Source organism: Salvia splendens, chromosome 5 (assembly GCF_004379255.2).
Source record: "Salvia splendens isolate huo1 chromosome 5, SspV2, whole genome shotgun sequence".
In the NCBI taxonomy this organism is placed as follows: domain Eukaryota; kingdom Viridiplantae; phylum Streptophyta; class Magnoliopsida; order Lamiales; family Lamiaceae; genus Salvia; species Salvia splendens.
This window is the reverse complement of record NC_056036.1, coordinates 43,519,662-43,544,163: the sequence shown is the minus strand read 5'-3', so window position 1 is coordinate 43,544,163 and position 24,502 is coordinate 43,519,662. Positions and strand designations below refer to the sequence as shown.

The 24,502-nt window shown below is 37.7% G+C and overlaps 1 protein-coding gene across 2 annotated transcripts; it reads right to left on the bottom strand.

The window, feature by feature from the left end:
• Nucleotides 1-13,841: 13,841 nt before the first annotated feature.
• On the bottom strand, nt 13,842-18,217 carry LOC121803169 (pantothenate kinase 1-like). 2 transcript variants are annotated; one of them, XM_042202872.1, is made up of 10 exons: nt 17,903-18,217; nt 17,284-17,499; nt 16,610-16,656; nt 16,054-16,170; nt 15,552-15,671; nt 15,211-15,305; nt 15,039-15,132; nt 14,667-14,798; nt 14,301-14,377; nt 13,842-14,225 (listed from the first exon to the last, which is right to left on the bottom strand). In XM_042202872.1, the coding sequence occupies exons 1-10, from the start codon at nt 17,997-17,999 to the stop codon at nt 14,075-14,077; spliced, it is 1,146 nt and encodes a 381-aa protein (XP_042058806.1). In that variant the 5' UTR covers nt 18,000-18,217; the 3' UTR covers nt 13,842-14,074. The 2 variants fall into 2 exon arrangements, with proteins under 2 accessions (XP_042058806.1, XP_042058804.1); XM_042202870.1 differs by having other exon boundaries at nt 14,301-14,413; nt 17,903-18,212.
• Nucleotides 18,218-24,502: the final 6,285 nt, after the last annotated feature.

Below are 24,502 nucleotides of genomic sequence, written 5' to 3'. Positions count from 1 at the left end.
TTTTGTTTGAAATTTGTTTTCTGAAAATAATGAAAAATAAAGTTGAATTCAAATCAACACAAGTGAGACAATTGTTACTCCAAACACTTGTAAACAAGACACGGATTAATCCTATGCATTCAATTCTATCTCATACGTTCGGGACAATTTAACATAAATCAACATGCAAGCACTAAACATGCTAAACATCAACTAGTCAAAGAATAGCTAAACACTTACTCTTTAAACCAAATTCAATAATCCTAAGAACCCTACGGAAGCGCGAGATTCAAAGTAAAATTGCAATTACGATCAAAATCCATTATCAAGTTGTCATCTAAACAATTCCAATTGATAATTCATTACCACCGCAATCCATCTCAATTCAAGCTAAAGAGGCATTAAATCAAGACTATAGAATTATCACTAAAGATGCACCTAAAGTAATAAATTCATTCAATTAAATAAGTAGTAATAACGAACATGAGATAAAAACGAGCATAGAATAAATCATGAAATCAAAATGTCATACTACGTGTTTGGAGCAACACAAGATTCTTAGCCTAACATAATTAAACCAAGAACAGTGATAAATAGAGATAAAACCCTAAAAACCATGGAGTAAATTTGGAGTAGATGATGGTTGGAATTTTCTCCGTTCTCTTCTCTCTTTCTCACGTTAAAAATTCCTCCCAGCTTCTGCCGTTTTTTTTCTCCAAGTTGCGTCTGCTCTCTTTTTCTTCACTGTCAAAATCTGCTCTCACCAAACAGTGGCGTGTGTTCTCCTTTTATAGTTTTGATTTCCTAAGTAGGTCACGCCTCCTTCTCCTTCAAATCCTCAATCACTTTATTTTTTTAATTAATTGTTAATCCCACGTGTATAGTTTGCTGATCAAACAAATAAAACTCAAATTACACATATCTCCAATTTACATGTATATATATCAAATAATAAGTAATAATTAAACTTTAATGATTAATTGATATATAATTTAATATAAAAATTAGGAGAAATCTTGGAAATAAAATTAACATTATTTGATTTACATCAATTGGCGTCTTCTCTTAAACTCGCCGACCTCGTTGGCGTCTTTTATAAGTAAAAACGCCAATCCCATTGGCGTGTTACACTCGAAACTGTATTTATAAAAAATATGATTAAAATACGATGAAATTAAAAGACGCCAACTTTGTTGGCGTCTTTATGTTAAACACACCACTGTTGTTGGTGTGTCTTACTTATAAAAACGCCTATGCGGTTGGCGTGTTTCCCATAAATGGAACAGATAACAAAACGGGTACATTTCCGTTTTTTCTAAAGCCAACTGGCCTAGAAGTCCGATTTTCCCCTTGTAACTCTCGTGTTTCCTTATTTTAATTTAGGGTTTTTTATTGGCCATATTAGAATAGGCCATAGGGTTGTATGTGTTACTACATGATTATGGAGTACTAATTCTTTTTATTTAATTTCCATGAGTATCTTTATACTTTTAATTTGCATTATGGAGTATATATGGACAAATTGCATTTATATGTATAGTTTATTTTGTCTTGTACAGTTGTTTATAATGTAAAACTCAATAATATAGTAAAATGCAATATACATATAACTATAATGCAATTTACGAAAATTCATCTACAACTTCCATAAATGTATATTGCATGATTGTGTTTACAATGTTGCATATTTCGTGCCACATGACAACAATTTATGACTCTGAATCTCTAATTAGTGCTTCCTCATTTCTATAGACTATATTCATAAGTAATACTATTGCATTTCTATAAGTTAAACATGAGTTACATGACAGTTAGAAACTTACTTGTTTCATAGCGTATTTTCCACAATTGTTTTGTTGAATACTGGGAAGAAAATTTTCTATTTTTAATATTAATATGCACCAACAATTCGACGCAGAAACAATTCTCAATATACAGTTTAGTCAGAGAAAGTTAGAAAATCTTTAATTGAACATATATTATATTTTTCTTACAAAGAATACTTATACGTTAGTATACATTTTAATTGTTCTCCACCAATACATTAAACCCTAACGGCATCATAAGCTTTGAGTCTATAAATTTGCATCATTTTCTTTTGTAATACATCAATATTCAATTATATCTACTTAAAGTTTAATATCTTAATATAATTCAAACATTTTTAAATTTTCTATTATATGATGAATATGAAAATAAAGTACCTTTATTACAAGCACACACTTTTTATAAGAAATTTACTAGTAGTAGTACTATTTAAATTTTTTAAATAATATTAAATTTCACTGTCACACACACTACACTTTCTTGACTTTTGCATTATTATTTGCTATTTTCCTGACTTTATAGGTTTTGGTAAAGGAATTGTTGAAACAGTATGCGCACAACTTTCTAGTATTTGCAATTGGACCTTTCTCATAAATTTCAACCTTGAAAAGAAATCAAGAACAAAAGATTTGCGGAATAATTATATTAGGTAAGAAATGGATACAGCTTAATCAAGACAGCAAGGGCCCCAACTTCGTTATTACCCATGAAAGCATAACACACAGGCCAAAACTAACATGCTCTCCACTTTGCTTCTCAACTACTCAATCAAATCAAATGGAAACACCCCACAAAAAATCAATGATTCAATTAAGAGTACATTCAGACTTTAAATACAGTGAGTACTACAAGATGGGAACAAACATTACTATTTTCAATACCAGTGAAAATAGCTCAGTTTGCTTTTGTTAGATTGTGGGCAATTATGCAGGAGGCCCAAGTGTTTAGTCCCTGGCCCAGCCCAATATCCACTGCCCATCAATTGCTGGCCCAGCTCTTAACCCTAGCTACGTGTCAGTGTGTGATTGGGTGTTGTATGTGTGTCATATATATACTCCCTCTTGGTTCTTCCGCCTCACTTTTCACTCTCTCTCACTCTCCTTCTCTCTCGGTAGAATCCTCTCCTTCTCTGCTGATTTAGGGTTTCTTCCCTTAATCTGGTGTGCTCTCTCTGTGTGGTCTTGAGAGATAGTTCTTCTCCCTTCTTCTCTGGTGTGAGCTCGAAGGTGTGGGGTTGTGAGGAAACCGCTGGTTTTCTAGTCTTGTGATACTTAGACTAGCTGTTGGTTTTCTGGTGTGAAGGAGTTCTTCTGAGACCTTGAGGGTTGTTGTGTTGTGACCGGAGTGAAGCAGTTGGTAGAGTAGTTGGTGTGCGGTGGTGGATCTAGGGTTCCGGTGTGACTTACCTTGATCGACTGTGGTCGATCTGTGTTCTCCCTTGGTGCAAATCGGAGTTGGCTGGATATTTGAGGGCCGGTTATATAGATCTGTGCAGTTGTACCTAGTGCAACTTGAGCCACATCAAAACCTTGATTTCTTCTTAAATCTTTGATTCTATCTTGTTATTACTTCTGCATTATTATTATCTTGAAGTTACTAATCCTTTACTTAGTGTTTCAGGTTCGATTATTGCAGCTTGCAGTTATAGCTTTAGTATTTGTATCAGATCTGTAATCTGGGGGTTGATCTCCTCAGAATTGTTGTAGATATACTTGGATTATATCAAGCCTTCGGCTGATCAATACCTAACAGTGGTATCAGAGCCACGTTAGGATCAGTCAAGGCTTTGGTATTCACATAGCCTCGTTCCTATTGTGGATACCTGGTAAATCAAGAGATTCTTCAGTCTCTTGGGTGGTATTGTTTTTCTGAACTCACTCTCTTTGTGTTTTCAGTGTGTTTCCTGGTTTCTTGCTTCCGTTGTGCTTTCTTCTTTCTGTCTGTGTTTCTTTCTTGGATTTAATTTTGATGGTGATTTTGCTTGAGGCTGCTCCAAGTAGTCTGTGAAACTTTGTGGTTGCAATGAGGCTTAAGTCTACCTCAGTGACCCCCTCCGCCCTTAATAAATTGAGTGTTTGTGAACTGGGAAATCATGGATCTGGATGCTCTGTTGTTCTTGACAACTTGTAGTGCCTTATTCCGTCAGAATCACTCCTAGATTAAGTTCAAGTTCTTGTTTCTGTTTCCTGTTGGCCTTGTTGTATGTGGTGGTTAGTTGCTTTGTGTCCTTTGTGCTTCTGTGCCCTGTGCCCTGTGCTTGTTTGCCTCTGGTGCCTTTTAAAATGTCTAACCTCCCTTTTGGACTCACTCCTTTCAATGGAAAGGGTGATTTCAGCATCTGGAAACAGAAACTTAAGTGTGTTTTAGTTCAGCAGAAAGTGTTTAAAGCCATTGATCAAAAGTTTCCTGATACTGATACTGATGTCATCAAGGCAGAAGTGAATAAGTTGGCATGTTCTACTATTTTCTTGAGTTTAAGTGACCCTGTGATTAGAAAATTCGGTGTTGTGGATTCTGCTAAGGAGTTATGGGAAAAGCTTGATGAAATGTATACTGAAATCTCTTTGTCTAACCGCATGTATTTGCTTGAGAAACTGTTCAAATTCAAATTGGATATGTCCAAAGATATTGATGAGAATATTGAGTTTCTCTAAACTTGTGCTTGATATTAAAAGATCTGGAGACAAAAATATTGATGATTATACTTCTATTGCTCTCATGAACTCTATTCCTGACTCTTACAGTGATGTTAAGGCAGCCATTAAATATGGGAGGGACACTGCCTCCCTGGAACTGATTGTTAGCTCCTTAAAATCCAAAGAGCTGGAATTGAAAGAGAAAAGTGACTCCAAGGCTGCTCTGGATAAAGGCTTATAGGTCAGAGGTAGATCCAACACCAAAGGAAAGGACAAGCAGGCTAATTGTAAACCCTCCGAGAAGGGATACAAAAAGCATCACAGAAACAAATCCAGATCCTCATCTCAAGACCCTAAAAAATCTAGGAGATGTTACAAGTGTAATGAGTCTGGCCACTACAGCAGGGAGTGTCCTCTTAAGAAAAATAAGAAGGATGACTCTGATCAGATTGCTAACATGGTCAAGTCAGATGATGAAGGAACTTGCTTCATGCTTCATGATGTTATTTCTGTGAATGCCTCTCTGGGAAAAGAGTTTAATAAGTTTGAGTGGTTGGTAGACTCAGGCTGCACTTACCATATTTCTCCTTTCAAAGATATTTTTACTAAATTATCACTAATGGTTTTGTTTCTATGGCTAACAACATACAATGCAGGATTGAAGGCATTGGTTCAGTTTGCCTCAAATTTGATTCTGGTTGTAAGTTGACTTTGAAAAATGTGAAATATGTGCCTAGCTTGCATTATAATTTGCTTTCTTGTGTCTCTTGAGTCTGATGGTTTAGAATGTAGATGGGGTTAAACATGCCCACGGTTCACGAACCGGCGGTTCCGGTTCGGAACCGCCGGTTCCGGTTCGGTCGTCTTCGGAACCGGAACCGAACCGTGAGGCTATTTCACGGTTCCGGTTCCGGTTCCGGTTCGAAAACCGGCGGTTCCGGTTCCGGTTTTCGAACCGGCGGAACAGCCGGTTCAATTTTTTTTTTTTTAAATTTGAAATTTGGCTTTATACAATAAATCGGAACAAGACAATGCATAATTCAAGCACAAATAAAACGAATAAGGAGAAAATGAAATAAATTTTATTGATTTTGAGTTGTAACGGACAACGATACATTACAATTTACAATACATAAGTATACAATACAACAACATACAACAATATAATATAATTTACAAGTGTCGTCGCCTCGTGGGACTCGGAAGGTAAATAAAAAAAACATGAAATGGGGGGGAAAAAGGAAAAATTGAAAAGGGCTTGGGATCAACTTAAACTTTAAAAGTTAAACTTTTCAAATTTAAGTTGAGTTGCCTACGTATCCACAATTTTATTGAGGAATCAAAGCCCACGTAGTTCTCTTACCTTAGGATCAACCATTTTTTCTTGCAAAATGTTGCCCATTTTCTAAGCAAACACATATCAGCACGCCATATACACATTGCTGCATTTCTAATAGGGGCAATTTGATCTTCCAAAGCAATCAATGCATCTCGAACACACTGATTGCTTTGGAAGATCAAATTGCCCCTATTAGAAATGCAGCAATGTGTATATGGCGTGCTGATACGTGTTTGCTTAGAAAATGGACAACATTTTGCAAGAAAAAATGGTTGATCCTAAGGTAAATTGTACTTGAAGATCATTAAAATATATTCCCCATTTGATAAATATCTTATTGGTGAAAAAGTGGGTATCTTTGAGGCAGATGGTACTGGAACACAAATTTATATATGGAATCTGGATGATACTTCAAGATCATATATAAATTTGTGTTCCAGTACCATTTGCCCCAAAGATATCCATTTTTTCACCAATAAGATACATATCAAATGGGGAATATATTTTAATGATACATTACAATTACAAATAAAAAAACATGAAATGGGGGGGGGAATTGAAAAGGGCTTGAGCTCAACTTAAACTTTCGAAGTTAAACTTTTCAAATTTAAGTTGAGGTGCCTACGTATCCACAATTTTATTGAGGAATCAAAGCCCACGTAGTTCTCTTACCTTGCTTACCTTTTTGGTCGGCTGTGCTCGCCGTTCACCGCCCCCCGTCGACTCATTGCTAATGTTGAGTGCTCTCGCTTCTGACCTCGTCATCGCCATCGGAAGAAAATTCTTCACCATCAGTCTCTACACGGAAGTCGAAATCCGGCTCTTGTGCTCTCATGTCCGCCTTTGCCCAATCGTCAAGTAACATAGTGGCTTCCATGTTCTTGGCGGAGAGATTGCTCCTTCTGTCGTCTAGGACACAACCGCCGACACTAAAAGCTTGTTCAACGGCGACGGTGGAAGCGGGAACGGCGAATATCTCCTTAGCCATGATGGAGAGTATCGGAAACTCTTTGTCATGTGTTTCCCACCAATTAAGGACGTCAATTTGTTGAGTAGGAGGACCTGCATCATGAAAAATAGAGCGCGATTCCAAATATATATCTAATTCACTAGTCGCTCTAGTCCTATTGGTTGTAGTACCGTATAGATCTTGCAATTGTGATACTACGTCGGGATCAATCATGATATTGGTAAAATCCCCTCCACCAAAATCAAATGTAGACGGACTAGGAGGAGCACGTACCTGGTGAGCGGTGTTATACCGCATTTCATATTCTGCGTAGAGAGAACGAAGTGCACTATCTAACCTTAGTTTGATTTCATCAACATCCGGAATACTTAGTTCGAAGCATTCTCCTCTTGTCAAGCCCATTTCGCGGAGTTGAGAAAAATCCAAAGCGTGCAAACAACCATAGTACATGTCTAAAATTTTATAAACACCATGCAACTTCCACTTTGGATCCAAGCATTTTGCAATCAAAAACACATTTGGAATACGTGAAAAATATTTTAACCATTTTTCAACCATGTAAAACAAAATAGCCTTCAACTCAATGAATTGAGTATTTTTCACACAAGTTTTAAAACCAATTGCCACATACATGCAATGCTCCAAAACGCGCACAGAAGTAGGATAATAAACTCCGGATAACTCAACAGTGGCATTTTTGAAAGCGCGGAATAATCGAAATAAATCCATGTTGTGGTCCCAACAAGCGGGTATCAAAATCAAATCAGAAGGAACATGAGGACAACTTCTAAAAAAATCACATAAATACTCAATGTGGTTCAAAGTCGACTCCAACATATCATATGTCGAGTTCCAACGAGTTGAAACATCCAAACGAAAGTTGGTGTACCTGCATTGCTTACCATGACAATATCTCTTCCAAGCTCTACCAATAGGAGCTTTGTTATGAATCAACTTCACAGCAGTTCTAATAGGATCAACATACTTTTGCCACAAATCGATCGCATCTTGAACACACAAATTCAAAATATGGGCAATACTTCGCACATGAAAATATTAGCCATCAATAACAGGAGAACATGCACTGATTAGTTCATCTATACTAGTAGTGTTAGCGCTAGCATTGTCAAAACCAATGGAAAAAATTTTATTGATCAATTGAAATTCATTCAAAACTTGAATGATCAATTGAGCAATTGTTTGTGCAGTGTGTGGTACGGGAAATTCACGAAATGCAATCAAACGTTTGTTCAAAGTCCAACTGTGATCAACGAAATGCATAGTGATGCCCATATACGAATTTTTGCAAAAACAATCAGTCCACACATCAGAGCAAATAGAAACTTTATGCCCTAAGTTAACAATAAACGTACCTAATTGCGCCTTCTTTTCCATGCATTGTTGAACAACGGCCCGAGTCATTGAAGTTCGACTCAATTTTTTTGCAGCGGCATTATAAACTTGCCGCATACTCGACTCAAAAGCATCGTTATCAAAAGCATTGAATGGAAGATGTTTCATAACGGCAAATCTAGACATCACATTAAGAGCATTTTTGTGATCATATTTCAAAAGAGTATTGCTACACGTACCTGATGTTTGGGATGAACCCGTCCCACTACCGGTCCCGACTCCATGTTGAAAGTTGAGTTGAGTTTGGGTTGGAGCGATACCAAACTCGACCGGATGCGCTTTCTCCATGTGACGGGTAAATGTACCGTATCCTCCACCCCTTCGGAATGTGTATACGTTTTCGCAATAGTTGCAATACACATTATAAGTGTTAGGATCGTTACTATCTTGTACCTTCTTGAAGTGTTTCACCATGATGTTGGAGGTTAAAGACCTGTCAGCTGGTCTAGGAGGTTGAGGAGGACGAGGTTGTCCACGACCACGCCGACTCCTTGGTGGTGGTGGGGGTGGCATTTCTTGAACCTCTTCTACCTCCTCCCCCTCCTCCTCGTCGTCATCATCATCATCGTCTTCATCAACATTCACAGGGGTTGGACTTTGTTGGGAATAGGCACCGCGACCGGGAGCACCACTACCGGTACCAACATAAGCATCGCCTTGGTATTGAGAGCGAGAGAGAGCAATAGCATGTGCCACATCTTGCTCTTCTCGAGCTTACAAAATAATATTTGTATTGTAAATACAAAATAAAATTATGAACAATAATGTAATGAAATTCAAAATTAATTAAATTAGTAGATAATAAATATTAACCTGCCACTCATCCATGTTCATTTGAGAAATTTCATCAATAACGGATCTCCGAGATGGCCTCTTGGCCTTTCCCTTTCCCTTATCAACACGACCTTCTCGAGATGAAGACATATTGCTATGTAGAAGTAGAAATGTAGAAATATGGAATAATATTTTTTTTGTTTTAGCAATTGAGAAAGGAAGACAACTTATAGATAGAACTACGGGAACAAGTATAAGTGTATAACAATGCGTAATAAGAGTAGCACTTGCGTAATTAAATGGAAGCACAATAGCACAAATGAGAAATTGGAGACAAAGAGAGAGAATTGGGAGATTGAAGAGAGAAACTCTTATTAACACAAGAGTGGGGTGAATGTAAATGAGGATAGAGGGGGGTATTTATAGATAAAAATGGGGGGAAAATGGAAGAATTTCGAATTTGAAATTTGAAAAAAAAATAAAAATTCAATTTTCGCAAAAACCGGCGGTTTTTGGCGGAAAACCGCCGGAACCGCCGGTTTTCCGGCCAAAACCGCCGGTTCCCGGGCCGGAACCGCCGGTTCAGTCAATGAAACCGTCTGCAAAAGCTGTGTCATGTCGCCTCGTTTCTCGCGCCGCATCCGGAAGCCCTGAACCGGCGGTTAACCGCCGGTTTTCACGGTTAACCGTCGGTTAACCGCCGGTTAACGGCCTGTTAACCGCCGGAATCGGCCGGTTTTTCAGCTGAAAAGCTGCCGCCGGTTCCCCCATCAAAATGCCTCGAAATTAGCGCCCGAACCGGCGGTTTGGCCGGTTAACCGCCGATTCCGAACCGTCCGGAACCGCCGGTTCGGTCACGGTTCCGGTTCGAAATATCTTGAACCGGAACCGGACCGCAACCCGAATTCCGACGGTTCCGGTTCGGGAAAAAGTCCACGGTTCCGGTTCGGAACCGGAACCGGCGGTTCCTGTTCGTCGGTTAACCGCCGGAACCGGAACCGGTGGGCATGTTTAGATGGGGTAATGGTGTGATGAAAATCTTTAAGGGTTCCTTGTGTCTATTCAAAGCTGAGAGAAAGCATAATATGTATGTTTGCACTGCTGAACCCTTATGTGATGATCCTGTTGCTCATGCTGTGAAGGTGAATAATACTGTTTTATGGCACAATAGATTAGGACATATGAGTGAGAAAGGCATGCATCTTTTGCATAAAAATGGTTACTTAGTCAGTAAGGATGTTAGCATGCCTCTCCCTTTTTGTGATACATGTGTGAAAGGAAAACATCATAAGGTGTCTTTTCCTATTTCTGTGCCTACTTGCTCTAGTGCAAATGTGCTTGAATATCTTCATGCTGATGTTTGGGGCCCAGCCTTTGTTCCTACACATGGTGGTTGCTCCTATTTTTTGTCTATTGTGGATTACTATTCCAGAAAAGTTTGGGTTTTCTTGATGAAACATAAGTTTGATGTGTTTGTGAAGTTTTAGAACTGGATGAAGCTGATAGAGAACCAAACTAGAAGAAAAATTGGAACTTTGAGAACTGACAATGGTTTAGAATTTTGTAATTCTCAGATTGATGATTTGTATGTGACTGCAGGTATCAGGAGGCACAAGACAGTTCCATACACTCCTCAGCAGAATGGGGTGGCTGAGAGGATGAACAGGACCCTTCTAGATAGAGTTAGGTGTCTGTTATCCTTGAGTGGTATGACTAAGAAATTTTCGGGGGAAGCCATAACAACTGCTGCCTACTTAGTAAATAGGTCTCCCTCAGTTCCCCTCAAAGGAAAATGCCCTGAATCTGTTTTCACTGGAAAGGATGTCAGCCTTTCTCACCTTAGAGTCTTTGGTTGCAGTGCCTTTATACACCAAAAGACTGACAAACTTGAGCCTAGGTCTAGGAAGTGTGTCTTCTTAGGATACTCTGAAGGTGTTAAAGGGTATAGAGTATGTCTTAGGGATGAACCAGGGTTTAGAGTGTCTATTAGTAGAGATGTTATCTTTAATGAGTCTGAGTTTCCCTGCCTCTCTAAGCCTGCTACTCCTGAGGCTACTTCTCCTACTAGTGAGGTGGAGGAAACATCAAGTGAGGTGGAGATGACATCAAATGAGATGGAGAGTCCCCTGATCCAGGGGTATGTCCCCACTCCAGAACTTCCACAACCTAGTAGTGAAACTGAAGTCACTGCTAACTCCCCAAACAGGAAAGAAGTTCCAGTTGTAAATAATCAGGATTGTGATCCTCACAATGATTTAACTGATTACTTGTTGTGCAGGGACAAAGGGAAAAAGGGTCAGAAATCAGCCAAGGAGGCTTGCTGATGAAATGAACCTTGTAGCCCGCGCCTTCAATGTACATGAGGCTGATGGTGATGAGCCTCAATCATAGAAGCAGGCTCTCAAGTCAATGTTCTACCCCAAGTGACTCTTAGCTATGGAGGAAAAGATAATGTCCTTAATTCAAAATAAAACTTGGATTTTGGTTCCTGAACCTTCTAATTGTACTATTGTTGAGTGTAGGTGGCTATTCAAGCTAAAGCAGGAAATTAGTGGCCCTAGATACAAGGCAAGACTTGTAGCCAAAGGGTTCACTCAACAAGAGGGGGTGGATTACACTGAGATCTTTGCCCCTGTGGTGAAATTTACAACTGTGCGGTTGTTACTTGCTCTGTGTGCCATTTTCAACTGGGAACTCAAGCAAATGGATGTCAAGACAGCCTTCTTGCATGGTGATCTTGACAAGCCTATATACATGAGGCAGCCTGAGGGATTTATTGATCCCAAATACCCTAACCATGTTTGCCTATTGAAGAAAGCTCTCTATGGGTTGAAACAATCTCACAGGAGATGGAACATTAAGTTTGATCAATGCATGCAATCTTTTGGTTTCATTAGAAGTGCTTTTGATCACTGCCTATATTATAAAAATATTGATTATGTTCCTACCTTTCTTCTCTTGTATGTAGATGATATGCTCATTATGAGTCCAAGTTCTAATGCTGTTAAACATGTGCAGGATATGCTTTGTTCTAACTTTGATATGAAGGACTTGGGGGATGCATAGAAGATTCTGGGAATAGACATTGTTAGAGACAGTTTATGAGCAAGTTTAACATGGTTGATGCTAAGCCATGTACTGTTCCTTTGGCAGCTCACTTTGTTCTTAGCAAAGATCAGTGCCCTAAGAATGAAGATGAGGTTCAAAAAATGAAGAAAATTCCTTACTCCAATGCCATAGGATCAGTGATGTATCTGATGGTGAGCACAACGCCAGATATAGCCTACTCAATCTCCTGCCTCTCCTGATACATGTCAAATCCAGGACCACCTCACTGGGAAGCCTTGAAATGGCTACTCAGATATCTAAAACATACTTCTCATTATGGTTTGCATTTTTCTAAATGTTCAGATGTTACTAACCTGTGTGGTTTTGTAGATTCGAATTATGCCAATGATAGAGACAAGAGGAAGTCGACAACATCATATGTCTTCACTCTTGGAGGTTCCTGTGTGAGTTGGAAGTCACAATTACAACACATTGTGGCTCTCTCAACTAATGAGTCAGAGTACATTGCTATCACTGAAGCAATGAAAGAGGCCCTATGGTTAAAAGGGGTTGTGGGTGAACTTAGGTTCCTCAAGCAGCCCACAGTCGTTTACTCTGACAGTCAGTCAGCTATCCAAGTGTGCAAGAATCATGTGTTCCATGACAGGACAAAGCACATTGATGTCAGGTTTCACTTTATCCGAGATGTTGTGGAGAAAGGTGAGGTGCTGTTGGAAAAGATCCATACTGACTCCAACCCAGCAGATATGGGTACCAAGTGTGTGTCAGCGGAGAAATTGTTGTCCTGCATCAGGAAACTCCACATTGACAGTGGATAGGTAAACTGGTGCATCAGGTTATTTTTGCCTTGATTGTGATGTTTGCCTCTTGTCAAAGTGTTCTTTTTCAAAGAGTTTAAAACCACAATCTGTGAGATTGGTGCTTACTAATGTTTGAGACATTGTAGGCATGTTTTGGCGAGGATGAAAAGCACAAGATCAAATCCAATGCCTCTCCTGATAAGGCCCAAGGTGGAGAATGTTAGATTGTGGCCCAAGTGTTTAGTCTCGAGCCCAATATCCACTGCCCATCAATTGCTGGCCCAGCTCTTAACCCTAGCTACGTTTCAGTGTGTGATTGGGTGTTGTATGTGTGTCATATATATACTCCCTCTTGGTTCTTCCGCCTCACTTTTCACTCTCTCTCTCACTCTCCTTCTCTCTCGGCAGAATCCTCTCATTCTCTGCAGATTTAGGGTTTCTTCCCTTAATCTGGTGTGCTCTCTCTGTGTGGTCTTGAGAGATAGTTCTTCTCCCTTCTTCTTTGGTGTGAGCTCGAAGGTGTGGGGTTGTGAGGAAACCACTGGTTTTCTAGTCTTGTGATACATAGACTAGCTGTTGGTTTTCTGGTGTGAAAGAGTTCTTCTGAGACCTTGAGGGTTGTTGTGTTGTGACCGGAGTGAAGCAGTTGGTAGAGTAGTTGGTGTGCGGTGGTGGATCTAGGGTTCCGGTGTGACTTACCTTGATCGACTGTGGTCGATCTGTGTTCTCCCTTGGTGCAAATCGGAGTTGGCTGGATATTTGAGGGCCGGTTATATAGATCTGTGCAGTTGTACCTGGTGCAACTTGAGCCACATCAAAACCTTGATTTCTTCTTAAATCTTTGATTCTATCTCGTTATTACTTCTGCATTATTATTATCTTGAAGTTACTAATCCTTTACTTAGTGTTTCAGGTTCGATTATTGCAGCTTGCAGCTATAGCTTCAGTACTTGTATCAGATCTGTAATCTGGGGGTTGATTAGATATACTTGGATTATATCAAGCCTTCGGCTGATCAATACCTAACAGCTTTCTACTGCAAAATCAAATTATCCATATCCCCAAAAATTACATATAATAATACACCTCTTCAACAAAGTTCAAATTAAGGATACAGTAACTTTTTTTAATACAAATTCATAGGAAAAATATTACAACAAGAAGAAAGGGGAAGCCATCATATTGATTAATTTGAAAGAAAATTTAATGTAAACTACTACCCCGGTGATCTCAAGCATCTGTATCTTAAAACCTACTACTGTATATATTATGGGGTTAGGTTCGAGTTTTCGCAGGATTGATCCATAAATTGATGAGTGATGTCTGTAAATCCATTTTTCTCATAGTTCATGAAAGCTCCCAATGCCCCAAGAAACCCTTCATGCCTCAAAAATAGAGCTTTTGCTTCACCTTTTGACCTGAAAAAGTATGCTTGTTTCAAACACCATTAAAATAGCATACATATTCAAATTCCTAGAGAAGCAGGTCATTACCAAAAATTAACTGCAACAGAAATTGTATCCATTGTGTACGCATGTCCTCGAATGAAAAATCCTCCAAAAAATATCCTCTTCAATCCGAAACGTAATGCGTTCAAGTAAGCGATCTGACATTAGCAGATGTGGGAACAGTTTATAGAATCAACATGACATGGTAAGTAGATGATTTCCTAAACTCCAGCATTGTTATTTGAATGTTTTTTCCAACAGCTTAACCTCGTTATGTGCTTAAGTGTGTCTTACCAAGTTTTACGCTATGACCCAACAGTAAGTAACACTGACTCTTAATGTTTTTGTTTGTTTGTAGATTACTCACATATATTTCATGATGTAAAGATTTGCCCTTTTCATTTCACTGACCTGTCCGATATTGTTTGAGATCATTCTTAGTAGGGACCTGGCTACATCCTCGGGTCTGTAATCATCAAGTTCTTTCTTCTCTGATATTGCCTTGCCAAAGCTAGAAGCAATTGCCGTTGACGTAAGACCAATCTGAAATAGAAGTAGATATTATCATACCATTATAGTAGTCGGTGCTACCTGGCCACTCATGTGAAAGCTACAAGCTTCTCCCTAACAAGAGAGGATGCAATATATCTCACTTTAAATACATATCACAGCGAACCCTAAATCTATTTGTCGTATTGAGGGGGGATTTCCATACACTGAGTGAAACACGTAGTGGTATAAAGGACATCAAGGAGATTAGGACATGCACTCAAGGAAATATACCTTTGAGTAATCCATTCCACCGTATATGTCTCCAACAAGCATGTCTATCACTCTGTTGTTTCCTTGGCGACTCAGTTCTAACAACTCATCGAAACTGTGAAAACCATAAAAGATCATGAAGCGAATTATGGGAGACCGTACATTGCACTACAATGAAGGATCTAAGAGCAACCTTTGGCACTTGGTTAAAAGTCTTCCCAAACCCCAGAATGTGCCGCCACCAACACTTGTTCCACTGACTCGCTCAAAATCGTTGTCACCATCTACCTAAATACACAGGGAAGGGAAAGACAATATAAATAGTTACAAGAAGAAACTAAATCCTTTCAAATTCTCATACACGCAAAAGATGCAATAAAAATGTCTGCTAAACAATCAAAAGATAACATTGACGAGCAGTACCAGATCGATAAGTTTCGTATAACTAAATGTCTTATATAGCAAACTTTATTCTAGAAAATGAAAAGAAAAGGGGGAGAAAATACCAAGATAGAGTGAACAGGAAAAGATTACCTTGATCATGCTGACTCCAGACCCCACATTGACTAGGAGATAAGGGTACAGATCTTTGTGGTTAATCTGGACATAGTCCTTCTGGCCATCCGTATAGGTAAATGCTTCATGGTTCACTGCCTAACCAATATAAGTGAAATATGAACTTCATATCAAGCGTAATTAATATAGAAGCATAGCACACGCTCCTACAGGCAAGGAAACAAAATAGACAACAAATAAAGGAGCTTTAAGTATTTGTAGAAATTGTCCGTCTTAAGCTAAAAACTGGAGTGTAATAGAATATGATAACTCCTTAATAATCATTTATCCTTATTCCTTACTAAAGGACATAAATTTGTCAATTTGGATTTGTTACCTAAATGGAGAACACAAACAGTATCACTCAAAGAAAAATATCGGTGGAAAAAGAAAAAAAAATGCGAACTGCAGCAAAGAGTCTTAAAGAGATACTCCTAATAAAGAAGTAAATTCCAAATTTTATGCATTAAATAGTCTATACCTTAAGTAGGAAATTAGCTCCAGCAACAAGGCAGCTCATTTCGTCAACCTTGTCCAGAACGATACCTAGCTTTTCTTTAAATAAATCAGCAAATTTAAATGCCCCGCCACCTGTGGCCTTCAGAAACATAATCAATCAGATTATCAATTCATGTATTCCTTGTATGTGCGAAGACAATATTTTATAATTGACTTGAAACCAATCTGGTGTCTATGCATTACATGGTCAAATGAATCAACGAAGAAAGGAAAAGGAAACATCCTCCAGGTTCGGTCTACGATGACAAGATAGTCAGATCCTTTTCCACTATTATTAGCAGAAACGGGAAAATATATGACTGGCAGAAAATTATTGGCAGCATGGAGAAGCAATTTCCATATTTATTAATTGGTATCAAATTCACTTCTGTTTTTAATCACAAATCAAAAACTACTTCAGAAATCAACAACTCATAAAATATCTGAAACTAACTAGAAGAAACCTTCTCGGTTTCAGGACAAGGCAATGACAAAGGACGTCATCTAATCATGTACTCTGACATTATTCAAAATATTACCTTAACAATATTTTCGTCACTGGCAAGGTCCTTATCATCCAGTTCACCTGAATTCACAGAGCCTCTAAGAAGGCAGATATATGTAACACTACTACACAGGATTCACAGAGCCTCTAAGAAGTAAGAAGGCATAAATATGCAGAAATAAAAATTGTTCAGCTAAACATGCATGATCATCGAATGGGTTAATAATCCCAGATAAGGGTTGCTCATAATCTTGATGTTGCATTACATCTTGCATCTCATACAGGTTTTCAATATGTGCACCACACACATTTGCATGCTCAAAACTAGTGAACATGCACGATCACATAGTTAATCGATAACTCCATATAAAGATCATACATAATCTAGATGTAAATTTAGCATCTCATACAGCTTTGCAATATGTACCAACCAGTAAACATAATGCATAACCATGCGATCTAAATCATTAAAATATTTTCCTTTTCATATTTAATGTGAGAATAGGATGATTATTCTTCCAGGTAATATATATTAGCCTCAATCACAAATCCTACTCCCATCACAGGCAGAGTATAGCAGAACATTATTCGAAGCTACAATATTCCAGGTAAAAAGGAACCGTATGTAGACAGGACACGTGGCAAATACTTAAGTGCATATTTCCAATATCCTGATATATTGATCACCATAGAAAAGTGTAAACTTACCATAGTGTTGAAGGTGCTTGGAAGATATAAACTTGATGCATTCGCTGATTTTGCTGGTTTCAAACTTGAGAAAGTGAAGTTTCCCCCTGGAGCCATCATGATTGGATGTGTTAATTCCATCCTTTAAATAGCTGTGTTTCTCATCATCATCATCATCATCAGAGGAGGAGGAGGAGCTACTGCCACTTGAGAAGTAAACCATCTTTATTAGAGAACCTACAGATTATAAAGGAAAGATCAATGCAAAATCTTGATTGGTTCATCAACTCACTATTTTCAAACTTTGGATCACCGAGGGTAGAGCTTTACAAAGTTGGAAATTATAAATAAATGAAGTAAAACTATATCAAGCAGAATGATAAATGATCTTGAATCCAAGTTGTAAAATTCGATTAGGAAACAATAAGTTGAATTAACATTCCTCGTAACAAACTTGTAGTAAGAAAAATCCCACTTGAAAAGATTGCTTTTTTACCGGCATTTTCATAAAATTAAACAGTAAGCGCCCAAATCTCAATTGAAAATGGGAAAAGGGTAATCGCAGTCGCAAATCAAACAAAGGCAACAATTGCAATTGCATTTGCATACGAAGGGATCCAGAAATTAAAGAAGCGATCACCTCCTATATCAAGAGAAAGATTCGAAACATGATCACGATAACTGGATTTCAATTCCGTCTCTTCCGAATTGGCAACATGAGTTCCAACAGTCTCCATCCCGTTACGAAATTCGATTCGGCGGAGTCTCCGGGTAGCGACTACATGATTTATACATAGAAAACAAGTGCGATTGTCAACTAAGGCTGCTGAGTCAAACCCACCACCACCTAATAGCGGAGTGGAGACACATCCACTATTCCACTAGTTAAAGGTTGGCGGATTGCCGTCCGTGCCAGCGGCGAGGACGAGGCTCGCAGCCGCTGCACTCGCGCCGTGCCAGCGAGCAGTCGACGTGGCGGCACACGATTGGGCAACGGCATACCTTTGAATAAATTTTTTTTTTTAAATTCGTTAATTAATTTTAAATAATGATAAAAAATAAAAAAAATATTTTCCAAATCCCAAAAATATGGCCGTTTTTTTGCCCGTTTTTCTGAATTTTTTTTATTTTTTTTTCCCCAAAATCATCTATAAATACACACATTCATCATCCATTTATCACATCAAATCATCTCTCATTCATCTCTCATTCATAATTCTCATACAAACTATCAACACATTCATCTCTCACTCAAAACCTCAAATGGATTTCACCCATATTATGGCCGAGGTGAGCATACGACGGTTGGCCAGAGGATCGAGACAAGGCACACAATGCGCGATACCCGAACCCACATTCAGTTACAAGAAGACCTAATCAACCACATGTGGAAGAAATTCAGCAACGAGTAGTGGTTTTTTTAATTTTTAGTATTTTAATTATGTAATTTTTAATTTTTAGGCTTTTAATTATGCCGTTTTTATTTTATTTGTCATTTGTAATTTTATTTAGGTTTTTTTAATGAATTTTATTATTATGGAAATGTTATTGTTTAATTGAATTTTAAATTAATTATGCTCGTCCTTGCGAAAGAGCACAGCTGTGGGTGTTGTGCTCTTGCCAGAGAGCAGGCAGAAAAAGTGGGGCCGGGCCTACAACCGTGCCGCTGGCAAGAGCACGGTTGTGGATGCTCTAAGAGCATCAGCAATGGAGGCGTCAAAACCGCGACGCCGATTTTTCGCCGACGCCGGTTCTGACGCCGAACCATTGAGACCGGCGTCGGCGAAATCGGCATCAACTTCGGCGTGGCCATGCCGATTCGTGTGATGACGCTGGTTCTAACGCCGATCCTCACGGCGCCATTGTAGGCCCCGGATCGGCGTCAGATTTTAATTTTTAATTTTTTTTTCGAAAACACTATATATACGCGCTTTGAACGTCATTTTCATTCGCACCACTTGTTTTAACGAGTACTCTCTCTATCTTTCTTTCTGTACAAGATCAATAACGAGCAATGGAGAACAACTACGAAGGTACTCTAATAACGATGGTCTCCACAGCCAGCGTGAAGAATTGGAGGCGATGAGGAGGGAGACCGGCGGGAATAGCCGCGGCGTAGGTGGCGACAGAGGCGGCGGCGACGACGGTGAAGAAGGGCTGGGCGACGACGGAGACGAGGACGGTGACGAGGAGTGATTTTTTTTTACTTCTTTAATTGTACTTTTTAATTTTTGTACTTTTTTTAAAATTATTGTAATTTTTTTTAATTAATGTACTTTTTAGATTTTAATAGTATTATTCGAATTTCCCGTATTTGTCTCGTAAATTAAATTTCGTATGTTGATACGATTGTAAATTAAATTATATAATTGTTATTAGTGATGTGGATAGGTAGTAGGAAGGCTATGTGAGGGCTATTTGATGTTCAGTTGATGTGGCAAGCTGATGTGGTAGGAGAATTTTAGTGCTGATGATGTGGCAGTGTGAAGGCTATATGAGGGCTATGTGAAGTCCAGTCTCATTATGGATGCTCTAACGATTAACCCCTAATTGGAATGGAATTGATAAAATGTGATTTTTTTGGGATTGGATAAATAATGGGCATGTGAATATTGACTTGTTTCAAAGCTACAATTTTTTAATTCTATATTTTCGTACACAAGATAGGATAAAAGATATCTATCCCCTTAACCTATGTTCACACAAAATAATTAGTCTTGTCTATTTATAAGGAGTAAGTTTTTCATTTATCAGCCATTTGCATAGTTTTCCCATAAATGTTTTTTAATTGTTATTTTTTTTACTATCTCTTATTTTATCAAGTTTATATTAAAATAAATATAGTAATTCTCTTTACATAAAAATAAATTGTAAATGTCATTTTATTTGAAGTACTTAGTTATTCTTTATGAGTTTATTCAAATTAATAAGTCTCTTTTAAAATTATATTTGGTCTTCCTCTTCATAAATTTTTTTTTATTGCATTCAATTTTCATGTGTAGGACAGATTGTTCATCCCTTAAAACTTCAAACTCAATCTAATTTGATGTAAAAAGGCAAAATTCTCAATATCAAGTTAGAAATCATACAAATTTACTATAAACTAGCGAAAATTTATAGAAAAAAGTGTATCGATGTTAAGGTGAGGCTGTCCGAAACTTTGAACACTATATGAAGTAGTAGAATGATATTATCGACTTCAAATGTTCATTAGACATATTTCGATATATTCGAGAAGCAGAGTCTATAGCAATTACTAAACCCATCCACAGTAACGTACTTTAGCATAATAATGAAAAATATAACTAATTGATTTCAATTAACTAAGAGATAATTAAAGCCACACAACAAAATAAAAATGAGATAATGCACCGCAAATATCAGAAAAATGCAATTGGGCAAACAGATAATTAGCTTTTATGAATGAATATAGCATTACATGTAGGACTGATGTACCGTAAACATAGGGTTATTTCTTTTTTATTTCTAGGCTAAAACTTAAGTTCCATAAGTCTTCTGTTTTTTTTTAAATTCCAGCTTTGGGAGAGACGCATGAGGGTCATGTAGTGCGTTTCATTAATTTGGTGACGCATGACCCCTCACACGTCTCTCCCAAAGCCGGAATTTAAAAAAAGTCCAGAAGAATTATGGAACTTAAGTTTTAGCCTAGAACTAAAAAAGAAATACCCCCATATGAAACAATTTCATTTAGTTTTTACACAGCCATTTGCACAAGTGCTAAAAGAAATTCCAAATTTTCTGAAACGAAATCATTCAACACACAGACTTGTATAAAGGCTATGAAAACACAGCTGAACGCATTATCCAAGCAACTCCGAACAACATTTAACCCTGTAACAACAGATTCAGATTCATAAATTGATCGAATAAGGTCATCAAGTCTGAACAAAATACTACTCCCTCCGTCCCACTTTGAGTGTAGCATTTCTTTTTTAGTAGAGAGAAGGAAAAAATAGAGAGAGTGATATTTCTATTTTTAGATATGTCATTTAGAAAAATGTGGACATCCCAAAAAGAAAAATGTAAACATCTCAAAAAGAAAAATGTATAACTTAGAGTGGGACGAAGGGAGTAGTAGTTTACAGGTATCTCACGAACTTGCCTTGTTAGCTATATTGTTAGAGAGCCAATCCAGCCCCTCGTAGAGCTCAAGACAGTACAAAAATGTAATTCATCACATAAGAGATCAAGACAGTACAAAATTGATTTCATAAATTAAAACACTATTCTTAATTTTGGTGAAACGAAAGTCATCATATAACTCAACAAATGGGAGTACAAGATTCATTTCAGAAATTAAGTAGGAGTACAATTCTTTTTTATTTAACTCAACAAATATATTTTTCTTAGTATTCATGTCAGTGAAATTCATTATATAAGTCGGGATGAGGGGAGTACAAGATTGATTTTCAAAATAAAATCTTTTCCATTTATTAGGGCTGATTTAAAAAGTTGATCATAAAATCTGCACTAAGGGCAAGGTAAATAATCATAGTTGATAACAATAATTGAAAGGAGTGGCTGCCATTCATTAATGACTGTATTCTTATATAATTATTTTGATGCTTATCGCTAATCCATACGATAATTGTCCATTAACTCCACCATTAACCCCACTTTCGTTATTATTCAATTGAAATCAACAACAACAAAAAGAAAAATAAAATCTATACAATTATGTACAACGGTTTTTTTGGACCTTTTATTGCAATCAAATATTCATGTGGCGTGATTAATGACGTTTCGTTGTCTCTAATCAAAGCTTAATCACTTCCAATTAGACTTTTCTTACCTTTTAAAATTCTGGCCCTCATTTTTTTTGGTAACGTGCCTAAGATAATGAGCAAATGAATTGGGACGTAAAGTCATTAGGATAATTAAGAGTCACATCCTAAATTGAGAAACAAATAGAAAAGTAAAATCAGCCCTCATTAGTTTTTTTTTTCTTAATAAAGTGTAACAAAATTAATTTCTTATTAATTTATTTTGATGGTATTAGTAATCATTAGGTGGAAAATTAATTTACTCCATTAAATGAATGAACCGGCCTTATCTTATCACAGACAAATCTATTTATTTCTGATTTATTTACCCTTTTTACATATTCATATGCCATAAGTGATAGGCCCATAGCTAGTTGTTTTTCAGATTAAAAATCCTCAATTTAACTACAATTGTGTAATTATATTTTATTAAACTTTTAATATTTTGGGCAATTCAAATAATTAATTGCATTTGTTGATGGGTGGTTTTTAATTTAATTAACAGGCCATGTTATATTTTATTTTTTTGAAGGTGTTGGGCTAATGGGTTAGGCCTCACTTGATTAATTTAATTTATTTGGTATTTAATTGGTCAAGCTTAATCAATGGCCTCAGTTAATTTGTGAGCTAATGGGCTTATTTGCCTTCACCTAAAAAAAAAGTTAAATTAAAATTGCATGATGTCCACCATTGTTAGGTGCCATAATGAGGAGGAGGACCTAATCACCAGAAGGGAGTCGAGATAATGAAGATTGTTGGTGAAGAAATCGGCATTCCTATTGTGGTTTATATATAAACACACGTGCGCACACATACGTTGTCGATGAATATAAACAACCTTACGGATTGATATGCTTATGGACCAGAGGGAACCATGACTGGAATCTGCAATCAGGCTATTGAATGCACTGATGCTTGAAGTTGCTAATTAATCCTTATAACCACTTTATCTTACTTTTTTTTTTTTTTGAATTTCCCAAAATTTCCAATCATTTGGATTGTATTTCATTACTGTTTTCATAAATGGGCCTCAAGAAATTTGTCTTTACTACAACTATCGTAAAAACATCAAAAATTAATAAGTACATTTAATATTCACAACATGAATTCTAGGAGTATTATTTTCTGTCAAATTATATAAGCAAACACAATATAGTACAATCTTGAAGAAATTGTGAGATTGAGCTCACACTCACCTCTAAGTTTGAGGAATCAAGAAAGTGAAGAAGCTGTTGGCTCAAGGAGAAAAGTTAGTTACAAAAGAGCCGTTGGATGCTCTTGGTTGTTGTTTTCTAGCTCTGATTTGTTAAGAGCAGTTGCTGCATATATGTACTTCATATATAGCAGAGTACTTGTAATTGTAATTGAGTGATAGTTCAATTCAATAAGAGAGTTTATCTTTTCTCCAAGAATCCCCAATTTTACTTCTTGTTCTTCATCTTCACACATTAGCTTCTGCAATTAGGTTTTCATCTTCGAGAGGGTGAGCTAACTGGAGAGAGAGTTAACAAGTGGCGCCGTCCGGTGGGAAATTGAGGTTGGTCTTGCGGAAGTTCAGACGATCTCTATGGCTGCAAGACTCGATGCAGAAAAATTCACAGGCAAGAATGATTACAGCCTGTGGAAGATGAAGATGAAGGTTGTTCTCATTCAACAAGGGCTGACTGCAGTTTTGACTCCGGCAGAAAAGGGGAAGGGTCCAGTTCTTGATGAGAAATCTCAAGCTAAATTTGACGAGATGCAGCTGAAGGCTCACAGTGCAGTCATTTTATGCCTAGGAGATAAAGTTTTGAGGGAAGTACAGGAAGCAAAGACTGCGGTGGAGATTCTTGAAAGGCTAGATGAAGTTTACTTGGGCCAAATCTCTGGCGAATAGGCTCTACATGAAGAAGAGGCTCTACTCCTATAGTTTTGTTGCCGAGAGATCTATCATTGAGCAACTAGAGGAGTTCAACAAGATCATTGATGATCTCGGATCAGTAGATGTCAAGATCTCTGATGAAGATAAGGCCATTTTGACTCTTAATGCTTTGCCCAGCTCCTATGATCAACTGAGTGATGCTATTATATATGGCAGAGATAAGCCGATTACCTACTCTGAAGTTTATGCAGCACTTATGGCAAAAGAGTTACAGAGAAGCACAACCAAAAGTTCTAATGTGCAGGCTGCAGAAGCTTTGAATGTAAAGAAATTCAAGAAGCCAAAGTTCAAGAAAAAGTTTGAAGAGTCCAAGGCTTCAAACTCTGATGCGCCTAAAGAAACAAGGTCATGTCACTGGTGTAAGAAACCAGGACACTTAAAGAAAGACTGTTTTTCCTGGAAGAGGAAGCAAGCCTCTGAGGGCAAAGGGCAGAATTCTTCAGATTGTGTAGAGGGGATTGATCCTCCTGCGCAGCTCATGAATGTGATGGATAGAAGGGTCAGTGAGTCTCGGATTATGGACTCAGGGTGCGGC

Coding starts and splice junctions, on each gene's coding strand:
- LOC121803169 (XM_042202870.1), bottom strand. CDS start 17,999: ATGGAGACTGTTGGAACTCATGTTGCCAATTCGGAAGAGACGGAATTG. Junction 15,306..15,551: donor CTGGAGTCAGCATGATCAAG/GTAATCTTTTCC, acceptor CTGTGTATTTAG/GTAGATGGTGACAACGATTT. Junction 15,133..15,210: donor CTTTTAACCAAGTGCCAAAG/GTTGCTCTTAGA, acceptor TGGTTTTCACAG/TTTCGATGAGTTGTTAGAAC.